The sequence below is a fragment of the Topomyia yanbarensis genome, chromosome 1 (assembly GCF_030247195.1).
Source record: "Topomyia yanbarensis strain Yona2022 chromosome 1, ASM3024719v1, whole genome shotgun sequence".
Taxonomy (NCBI): Eukaryota; Metazoa; Arthropoda; class Insecta; order Diptera; family Culicidae; genus Topomyia; species Topomyia yanbarensis.
Genome location: NC_080670.1, coordinates 145,431,854 through 145,443,349, shown reverse-complemented (window position 1 = coordinate 145,443,349; position 11,496 = coordinate 145,431,854). Strand labels below are relative to the sequence as shown.

The 11,496-nt window shown below is 36.0% G+C and overlaps 2 protein-coding genes across 3 annotated transcripts in view; both read right to left on the bottom strand.

The window, feature by feature from the left end:
* Window positions 1–5,207: 5,207 nt before the first annotated feature.
* LOC131676464 (homeobox ARX homolog alr-1) lies at window positions 5,208–6,894 on the bottom strand. The gene is made up of 2 exons (XM_058955532.1): window positions 6,719–6,894; window positions 5,208–6,615 (listed from the first exon to the last, which is right to left on the bottom strand). The coding sequence occupies exons 1-2, from the start codon at window positions 6,856–6,858 to the stop codon at window positions 5,574–5,576; spliced, it is 1,182 nt and encodes a 393-aa protein (XP_058811515.1). The 5' UTR covers window positions 6,859–6,894; the 3' UTR covers window positions 5,208–5,573.
* A 3,800-nt stretch (window positions 6,895–10,694) lies between these two features.
* Window positions 10,695–11,496, bottom strand: part of LOC131676442 (neuropathy target esterase sws) — a 37,466-nt gene continuing 36,664 nt past the window's right edge. For both annotated transcript variants that reach the window (XM_058955511.1, XM_058955517.1), the window contains exons 12-13: window positions 11,276–11,487; window positions 10,695–11,217 (exon numbers count right to left, since the gene is read on the bottom strand). In XM_058955511.1, coding sequence (XP_058811494.1) covers window positions 10,911–11,217; window positions 11,276–11,487 — 519 coding nt within the window. In that variant the 3' untranslated portion in view covers window positions 10,695–10,910. The remainder of the gene's footprint in view (window positions 11,218–11,275; window positions 11,488–11,496) is intronic.

Here is an 11,496-nt window from a genome sequence, read left to right as displayed (position 1 = left end):
ACTAGTTGGTTCTTATAAGGAAGACAAAAGACATACACAGGAGAGATTGATTCCAACATCAGTAGAAAAGACCGTGAACCGGATCGCCGACTGGTCTCCTTGGATACGCTGGGAACTCTTGGGAATAAATAAATAAATAAATAAATAATGGTTGACAGTTCCGTTAGCATACGTGACTGGATTAAGACTTAACTGGTCTTTATTTTTTCTAGCATATGGCCAACATCATTTTACACAATGTGCAACATTGTTAGGCAATTTTTTATACTAAATACTCAAATATGGATATTAGTTTCTGGGAATCTCTAGGGCCAGGCTATCCATTATTTATAAGAAATCCAAACTACGATGAGCACATGGATTCAAAATTACGAGACGGAAGGCATATTTTCTCGCAAACAACGCGAGCAGGTATTCCGCAAATTTAAATCTGAGCATAGGCACTGGATCGTGGAACAGTACATGATAAACCCTGTTCTTTTTTGAGCGAATGTTGAGATTTGTTTTATAGCCACTTTTACCAGGCCATAAGTAAATCAAGTATATAGCGGATTCTGCATGCTGAAGGATTTTCTTGGAAAGCTCTGGAACGCCCAGCCATCAAGTGAAGGAAGAAGAGATATTTCGTTTCTGCGCAGAGATGAATGCTATCGATTGGGATATTGACTATCTTGTATTTTTAGATGAAGCTTCTTTAGATAGCAGAGATATCCTTAGAAACCGTGGATATGGAATCAAGTGGAAAAAACTTATATTTCGGGAAGAACTTGTAAGGCGGCCTCGGGTATCTTTTCTCTGTTTTCTTGGGCTGGAGGGTATGCTAGATAGCTTCGAAACAGAAGGTACTTTCACACGAAAATATTCTTCGAATGTTGCCAATCCTTTACTTTGAATTACGAAGAAGTCCGTCGATATCCTGGATTTAATTCAATATGGATTATGGATGGAGCACGAATCCATTGTGACCAACACATGGTTATGTATCTGAGATCGATTGGAGTTTTACCATGTGTTTCTACCTCCGTATTGCTATTTTTTCAATCCAATTTAATTTTTGGAATAACAAAAAGAAACATAAAAAAGCGTTATGAAGAAAATTCCAATGAGAATTTGTCACAACATTTTTGCCTATTCCGGATATAATTGCTCAAAACTTTATAAACATTGTGGATATCTTCCTGGGGGTGTTTTCGATCCTTCAATTGGTTTATCGCAAAATATGACAGAACTAGGATTTGATTTGGATACAGCTTATGACTAATTGTTGGTATTGGTTTGCACTAGTGGAATGGTACTTTTTATGGATAGTTTATTATTAACATAAATATAAAACTTGTAATGAAAAAAAACACAATTCTTTTATTAAATTACAAGTGGTCTACACCTGGTATATCCGAAATTTTACTGACCAAGCTTGTGCTTAATTCATCCTCTTCTGGCCTTATTGATTCCTACATAGATGATACGCGGCCTAAGTTGGTCACACAACGTAATCTCATCGCTCGGATCCGTGATTTGAGACGTTTCCCCAGCGATATTAGCTGTTGGCCATGTTGAGACCGCTGCGTATTAATTAATGTTTTGCTGTTCAGTTTGTCGACATTCACTCGCCTTTTCTGTGGGGGGTCTTGCAGCACAACACACTTTGAAAGGTCTTCAAACCTAGACTCTGCTTTAGCCCAGGCTGCCTGTTGTGACCCTTGCTCTTCGCGTATAATCACTTCGCGAGAGATGAAGCACTTTGCTACATCCCAAATGTGGTGAAGAATATCATTCACCGTATTCCCATACATAATACGAGTAGTCACTTGGCTTCCGGACGTTTCGCCCACGAATCGTCTTTTAAAGATAAGTTATAGTCCCTCTCGGATTCGTTTTCTTGTGGCTACAAATCACATCCATTCGTTTAATTTTCGACTGTGGCTCAATATCTCCGTTTTCATTAAAATGACGAAATATCGACGTCATCCAATACTGTATACTGTAATCACTATGTTCCGTTTGGGTTTTCACCCGTTCGCCACCGTCCATTGTTTACAAATCAATGTATTTATTTACAACGCCAATCTGTAATTCAGAGATGGTTGCAACGAAACTTTACGTGAAACAAATTGAAAACGTTACCTGTACAACGCTGAATGCATAATATCCTTGTATTGATGGCATGACAGGTGTGCAAGCGGAAAAAACATCAGTCAATTTCAATAAATTTCTCATTTGTTTTAATTTTGCTATGCATAGCAAGTTACAAAGATGGTCACTTCCTAGACAGGCCAGCCGAGCTAACCGGTCTATGAAAGAAATTAATAATTGTGCAGTGCGGGTCAAATCCAATTTTTGTTGCCACAAGCAATATAACTAAATTTGGATATCTGTCGTGTTTGAAAATATGTATAGGTAAGGGATATAGGAGAGATTGAGGATAACCAGCAGATCTCGGACTGGAACGAGACCGAAAGGATTCGTTCAACGGAGATCTGGGGCAAGAAAACTAGGCGCGCGACCAGCCAACATATTTAATGTCGCGATAACTGTCACTACAAGCGCAGAGAGCTCCTCCATGACCCAAAGTGAACCAGCTAATATGTTCAAATGGATGGGATGAATAGAGGAGCTAGGATGCATTAGGGCGCAGTAACCCTATTTGCTTTTGATTCGAACTTCAATACCTGATACCGAGCAAAGGTTAATCCGATTGAAAGGAGAGGACGTTTTTATTCCCAAAAACGCTCTTCCAACGTGTTTTCTCAGCCTTGGCGAATAATGTTGAAATTGTGGAAGATCTACATTGGAAATTAATCAGGTTTTACAAAATAGAAATGCATAGGAAAATAATTGGGCTGATAATAGAAACTTGGAGTTTTAGATGTCCCATGTGGACTTTTAACTTACTTCGGTTTTGTAACAGAAGAGAAAATGATTCTCCTCTTTCGAAAATTTTAGGCACATTATAATAGATCCTTCCATGAGATTGTCAGAATCTCGCTGTTTATTTAACAAGAGAGCGTAGAAATTAGTCGTGGCCGGTGGCGTAGCCCACTCGGAGCGAAAAGAATGCTTCAGTTTTTCCACGTAAAATTTGTATGCGGGATATGTCGACAGTTCGTATGGAGTCTCTCCACAGAAGGAAAACTTTTAATGATTCTCTCCGAATTTTATATACCGTGCCTTGTTTCTACAACGGCTCCATCATTTTAATCGACGGCAGTTCATACCCCACGGTAGAAAAGGCAAACAGGTAGACGAGCCCCGTTCAAAAGAACAATGTTTAGAAGAGCAGATCCGGCGAAAGGCTCGAGATGAGGTTAATGTAGATTAAGTTGTTTTCTTATACTTCGCGATTTTTGCTTAGGGCAATTGCTTGCAATACCAAAATTTGCACTTACGGAAGCAAAGGGATCTGGACATATTTCCCAATTAAGGCCCCTCTCGGAGAGTATACCATCTACTTCCCGGGCGGGTATGAAAACAAAATGCTTCGCTATGTCTGAACTTTCGTTAGTACGGGTAGAAATCTCCCCGAATCTTACTATCCACTCGGGAAAAAGTTGTTCCGCCGGCCCTGCCCAAAATTGCATAGCATTTTTTACAAAAGAACATAACAAAGCATAACGAAGGAAAGGTAATTTATTCTTCTTTCCAGAAATATTGAAATTCGGTCGAAAAATGACCGCGTGAGAAATTGTTTGTGCCGTAAGTCCATAACGAGTCAAACATAACGAAGTGATTTGCAATTCGCCAAAATCATCTTCAAAACGCAATGCAAAAAAAATCATTCTAATATATATATATATATATATATATATATATATATATATATATATATATATATATATATATATATATATATATATATATATATATATATATATATATATATATATATATATATATATATATATATATATATATATATATATATATATATATATATATTATATGTATAATTCTTGAGTCAACCCATATTATAAACTTTCTTTGGATGGATTGCATATTTATTACAATGGAATGAAAGGTTTCCAGTTTCTGTTTTTATTCTTTGCATTTCTCTCCCTAGGAGGATCAGGTCGCCAGACAGTGATATAACATAGTTTTCACAAGTCTCCTATCTCATACCTCTACGCGAGTCTAAGTCTATTGATGATATTTCGTCCTTAGACCTGCGACGACTGGGTGCTATCAGCCTTCTGCCGATCGAAGCAGCCCTAATAAAACCTTAATCTGACTTGTATCGATGACTATGGGTCAATACTCAAAACATTAAAAATAACAAAAACTAAATAAGATCTTTTCTTTTTCGAGTGATCGTGCACTCGAAAACTAACTAAATAATAAACAATGTTTTACAGATTCCCAACCCCGTACATAGGGTAAGCGATTTTTCCAAAACAGATTTCTCTAACCCGAAAAGAGCTGAATGACCTTAAAATTAAAACCTCTATAATAAAAATAATAAAAGTAATGTTTTACAGGTCGCATCGCTTGCTTGGAGCGAGTCCTTCTAAACATTCAACTCCGCGACACCTATGGAAGAGTCTGATGAATCGACGCCCTTCTGACAAGTAGGGGGAGCATCAACACTTCCCGTCTACGTTTTCCTTTATCCTTCCCCATGAACGATGGAGACGGCCGGCAATGATGGCTATTATGCTGGTGAGGTTTTAATATGGGTCGGATTGGTATGGATTCCTACTTACCATTTCCTAATCAACTCTTATTAGATAAGCAACAGTCAAACATGATGAAGTCGGTGTGCATTCCGCCAAAATCATTGTCACTACGCAACGCATTTCTTTTCCTAGAAGACACTACTGCTAATATGTTCTAATTTCTTGAAGATTTGGCGCGAAAACAGTCGATGGAAAATTATCTTTTGAAACACATTCGGTATCTATATTAAATCTAATGCAAAACAAATGGTTCGAAATATGTATACATAAAACATCATTTATCAATGATAATTTTTGTGATAGATGTACAAAATCTCCAGTATGCATGAAACCAACTACATATTGGCGGACGGAGTCGTTCGGATGTTATGGAAAGCCAGGTATTTATTTCATTTTCTTTCCTGTAAGGCTTTCCGCTTCATTTGCTCCGGACCGCTACACATGAAGGCGTACCACTGAAAGCTGTTGAATGCAAAGACTGGACACTCGATGACACACTATACACCCACGGGAAATGGTTGAAATTCAGAAAGCAGCTTATTGTTTTGTTTCCTCGAACTTTATTCTCAACTAAAACAAAACATAAACTACTCTAGAGTTTTGATACACCAATATGCTTCTTTTGAACACTGTAAAAGCTATCGATTATTTTTCAACTGCTCTTTTCGATCAACAATTTCATGTTTTGGTTTGGTCTATGCATGGTAACTACGGTTCTCTGTTCTGCTTAATGGATTATTTTAATTTGACTAGAGTTTAAGTTTGTATACACTATTATACGAAAAAATGGCACTATGTAATAGGTTTTGCTAATAACCAATTAAAAGCCAATTCACAGCATTGATCAAGAGTTTCTGAGTTAGTCTAATTGGGACGGTGTATAAAATCACACGAATAATCTCTTCAATACTTGTCATCATCCAAATGATCCATACCATCCACGTTGATGTTGATATTAATAGGTTTTTCCAAATCTAACAGTTCAGAAGGCGATTTGTCTGATTTCCCTGGTCCATTGTCGTTCAAACTGAAATTATTTAAGTCTAAACTAAGGTGCGATTTGTCATCGTGATGACAGCCAATGCTCGGTTGAAGCTGAACTTGAAATGATGAATTGTGGAGAGATGAATGAAGAGCGTTTTGGTGATCTCCAGAAGACAAAAGTGTTTGGTCGAGATTGAACAACGATTCGCTTTTGAAGCTATCCATGTTGAACTGATCCACGTTGAGGAACTTCATTTCTTCGTCGTAAACGGATGAAGAAGGCGGTGGGGACGAGCTGACCAAACTGTTGATGTTCATAAACTGAAGCCCGCTGCCTGCAGACGATGAAGAAGGGCCGCTGGACGATGCGATGGGGGAACCAAGGGTAGAATTGCAAATGGTGCTGGTCATGTCTGTCATGGAACTGGAAAAAGCTGCAGTATGCCTTCCTGCTGTGCTTGTTGGTGGATAACTATTCCACTCGAATGTCAAGCTGCCTCCGCGGCCATCGATCGGATTGATTTGATCAAAGTTGAGGTTTAGGAACAGATTCGGGGATAATCTTCCTGGTGACAATTGACCAAGTGATAATTTGCCATCTTGATCGAAACTCGGTACTTGGGATACACTTTCGTGTAGATTCAGTTGCATATTCGCCAAACTGATGTTTTGAGAAATGGTTTCGTAGGTGGCACTTGTCGCTACATCATCTGCAGCAACCCGCGTCGGTCCTGAACTACTTGTGCCGTTGGGAATGGTGGCTTCATTTTCACCTTCGTCGCCAACTAAACCCTTCTCACTTTTCCTCCATTTCGCACGACGGTTCTGAAACCACACTTGCACACGTGCTTCTGTGAGTTCTATTCTTACTGCCAACTCTTCCCTGAAAAACACATCCGGGTAATGCGTCCTCTGGAAGGCTCGTTCTAGTTCCTGCAGCTGTAGCGAGTTGAAAGTGGTTCTAGGGAATTAGATCAATGCAAAAGAAACATTACGTAACGTGTTTTCGTCACAAATGCGCGGAATCAAAAAACTTTGCAGGAGTGAAAAAATCGTCGACCAACCTATATCTGCGCTGTTTTCGTTTCATGCTGTTAGCTGCCAACGGTCTAGAAGTGACTGACCACTCTAGGAAAAGAAAATCCAGGTACGCGAGTAAATATGTAAGTTCTATCACTACTAAGGATTCACCGCCACATTTCATGTACTGTGGTAGGGTGACTTAGTTTTTTTGTTTTTCACCAAGTTCAAAACTCCAAAATATAATATTTCAATATCGTTATTTTCGTTGCTGTCAATATTTGGTGTGATTGAAAAATCCATTGATGTCTTTGAATTTTATCATTTTTTGATAAATTTTTAAATAGGAGGTACATAACAGCCAAAGTTTATTTAATCGGAAAAAATTGGGAGAAAAATCTTGTTTAATATCTGCTTGCAGGTCTAAGAAGCCTAAGTACGTGAAATCATTCAGAATTGTCGGTATAACAATATTGAGTCACACTAGTTTCCCAGGTGTTAATGCGACATTGACTAGCATGTTTCGCGCGGCTTTTCCGTTTGGTTTCTTCTAATTTTATGCCCATCGTTTCTATGTTTCCTGGCAGACACATCCCATTCTCAAAAAAAAAAAACAAAAAGTCTTGAGTTGAAAGAGCTTCTGAAAGGTTATGAACAACTGGTTGTGCTATCATCAGGTTTCGTCAATATCTCGGGAAGCGAGTCATGTGTAATGTTGGACCCAGAACAATTATTATACAGTTCTTTGAAGGCCCTAGTATTTGAGTATTTATTTGCTGTTTTCATTCTCAGCATTTTAACCGTTACATTGTAGAGAAAGACGAGGTAAAACCCTAACTCTAAGCAATCAAATATGCAACTCAAAATGCACACTGCCTATTGGAATACATTTGAAATTCCGCTAATTTAGATACATCCAAAAATTATTCAATATTTAATTTTGTCTTGCATTTGTTGAAAATTAACTTTTGAAACGATGGAAGAACTTTAGTTTTTTTTACCGGCGAGGTAAAGACAATTCACACCGATCTCATGATCCTGATGGAAACAGCGATCTAATTAAAAACTTCTGTTAAGCACTACAGAACATGTTGGTCCAACTAGGTTTGGTTAGGCGTTCGTTCATAAACTACGTAAACTAACGTACGCTCTAATCTTTGGTAGAATCCGACACAACAATTGTAAAATTGCTTAACTGCCCATAATCGCTAGTCAGTCCCACGTTGTAGAAGGGAATCTACATGGGACTGACTTGCGATTATAGGCAGTTAAAATGATTTTAAAGGTCATGTAGAATTCTTCAATGATAAAGCAATAAAACAAACTTTAAACCATGATCAAAAGGTAAGCTTGCTAGTTTCTGCTTTAGAGTGTGTTGATTTTTTAGCGAAGGGCTACCACGAGATTTACCACAACCCAATATAAGCTGTTTGATGGAAATGTAGGTGTGTTCACTGATTCGATTTGATTAATCGGCTTCGCTGACGGGTTTTTCCGTCCGGGGATCATTCCAACGTATTTTTGACGTATCTAGAACAAACTTCCCCCAAAATATGACCTGGATGTTTCATATTTAGTATCTATTGAAAAAAAAGTTTCAGTTTTTAGCAGAATGACAGTGCACTATTACCCCATCAAATAGTGGTTCGTTTTGCATAGGCTACTTTTAGGTTCTTAAAAATGATATGCCAAAATATGGATAACTAGCTAATATCCATTGCGCGTTGCTGAATCATTTTAACGAAATAGGAATAAAACACAGTTTGTTCCGAAGCGCCATCTGGCGGGTAGATAATCCCCAACCGATACCACACAAACTACTGACTACTATTTATGAATTTTTTATGGCAATCGGTTAACTCGCTTGGGAGTCCATAAATCATATACATACAAACATCAAACATTGACTTTTATATATATATATATATATATATATATATATATATATATATATATATATATATATATATATATATATATATATATATATATATATATATATATATATATATATATATATATATATATATATATATATATATATATATATATATATATATATATATATATATATATATATATATATATATATATATATATATATATATATATATATATATATATATATATATATATATATATATATATATATATATATATATATATATATATATATATATATATATATATATATATATATATATATATATATATATATATATATATATATATATATATATATATATATATATATATATATATATATATATATATATATATATATATATATATATATATATATATATATATATATATATATATATATATATATATATATATATATATATATATATATATATATATATATATATATATATATATATATATATATATATATATATATATATATATATATATATATATATATATATATATATATATATATATATATATATATATATATATATATATATATATATATATATATATATATATATATATATATATATACTAGCTAATACCCATCGCGCGTTGCTGCGATTTTCAACGAAGTAGGAGGATAATACAATTTTATCCAAAGCGCCATCTGGCGGGCAGATAATGTCCAACTAATAGCACACAAACACGCCCCATAATAAATACCTACTGTGTATAATTTTTTACGGATATCAGTTAAGCCGTTTGGGAGTCTATAAATCATATACACACAAACTTTGACTTTTATAGATATAGAAGAAGAAGATAGATAGATAGTAGGGTTGTGGTACCGGTAATACCGGTACCGAAAATCCCTGGAATACCGACCCATTTTTGGTATCGTAATACCGGTACTGAACAAAAACCAGTACCGGTATTTTCGGTACCATGCATTTTTTATGAAAAATATGTGGACTCTATAGGTGGACCTCTCTCAAAATATCGGTGTGCTAGATGAATTTTAATTGTATTAATTACCTTCTATAAATTAAGAATTACTAGCTCCCGTTGTACTGAACGGTATGTTTAAATTCCTGCTTTATTTTGTCGAAATTATATTCAAGCGATCTCGTACTAAATTTCAAAATATTCACATCTAGCGTAAGAGACGTAAAAATTTGCTATGATTTTTTTTATTAGCGACAATCTGCTTGGTTTCCATTATCCACTGGGTGGCGTGAAATAAAACTATGGTCTAAGTCATGTCTTTGGTTTGCTCTTTAACCTTTATTTATAAAAGAATCTAGACTTGGTGAACTACTCCAAATGGAGCGATTTGTAATTATTGGTGATCGGAAAATTCAGCATAACTCCATAGTTTACAGGAAAGCAAGGAGCCTTGGTATGCAGGTCGAAACCAATTTACAGAAAATCAAGAGTGGAAATGCGAATAACCTGCTCTGATTTACTGCCATTCTCGCTTTGATTTACTGTTGTTAATAGTGTTTCTTATGGGATATTCGTTTTTGACAGTACACTACACCGGTGTAGTCGGTGCTACACTCATTCAAACTTGGGTGTAATCAGTCTATCTCTTTCTTTGCACTACACCGGTGTAGCACCAAGAAAAAACGAAAACGCCATTACATTTACCATCTGTTGAAGTCGACAAAAGTCGCACCGCTTAGCAGTTATTGATTTCAAAGTGGCCTAGATTTCGAAATAAAAGAAGGTGCCGCATACGAAAAATATTTTCTGCTGAAATGAGTCGTGCCATTCCGAATCAATTAAAAACAATAAACATGTTTTTTGACCAGCACAAATCAATCATCTGAGAATGAGGTCATCAGTTTGAGCATTCAATTTCACTTTGAAGCTTCTTTCGAATTTAAAAAAAATATTCCAGTACCGATACTGAGGGCTTCAGTACTGTAGTACCGGTTCTCGCCAAAAAGGGTCGGTACTGCGAACCCTAATAGATAGATAGATTGCTAGGGGACATCTAGCAACTGGGTTACGAGATCAACGCTTCACCTCCGATATGGATGGACCAGGACTCTCTTGCTGTAATTGTTAGAATAGGAGAATAGACTTAAAAGACACTTTTTGGAAAATCCTTTATATATTTACAATGTTTTTATATTTCAACTATAACAGAAATCTAGTAAGCACATGCTTTGGAGGCCTCCTCGACCTTCAGTTTCTAGAATTTATTTTGGTATACAAAAATAGTAGTCGTACAGATTTACCGATTGTGTTTTTCTTACAGCAATTGGAAATTATTGTGGTAAAAAGAAAGATTTACGAGAATGAGATTATTCAATTACTATGGATTGTCTTTTCTGGTGTGAGCGGGACACTAGCATTTCTCTCCGGTGTAAGTGTTCCTTGTAGTTTTTTGAATGCAACTGGAATTTCCAATTCATCCGAATCCATCTCGTTTTCAGACAGTGACAGCGATCCGGCTGTTCTCATTATGCGAAGAGATGCACTTTTGTTCATCGGAATGGTCGACGGTTCCGAAGCGTACCCGTCGTAGTAATCATCCTCACTGGAAGAATAACAACGTTCGGGATACGTTTCCGGTACTTTACAGACAATCTGTGCTAGGTCAATAAAGGAATATCTGCAAAAGAACAGTATTAGACTATTATCAGTGGATTTTGGAATTGACTTTAAATTACTCGTTAAACGAATGCATCACTTTGTGAGGCACTTCTTTTACGCTCCACTGGTTGAAACGAGACAAGCGACCACATTTAGCCATATCCTCGAAGAAAGATTTTCCATGTTCGAAGCCTACGTTTTTAATTTCGTCAAAGCTTCCGAAAGCCAACGTTTTGTATTGATCGATAGGCGGTCGAATATATTCGCAGTAATCACTTTTTTTAACTTCCTGTAACAA

Excerpts from the sequence above, each read along its gene's own strand:
- LOC131676464 (XM_058955532.1), bottom strand. The coding sequence starts at position 6,858 with ATGAAATGTGGCGGTGAATCCTTAGTAGTGATAGAACTTACATATTTA. Across the intron at positions 6,616-6,718 it reads CGAAAACAGCGCAGATATAG|AACCACTTTCAACTCGCTAC; the intron begins GTTGGTCGACGA and ends CTAATTCCCTAG.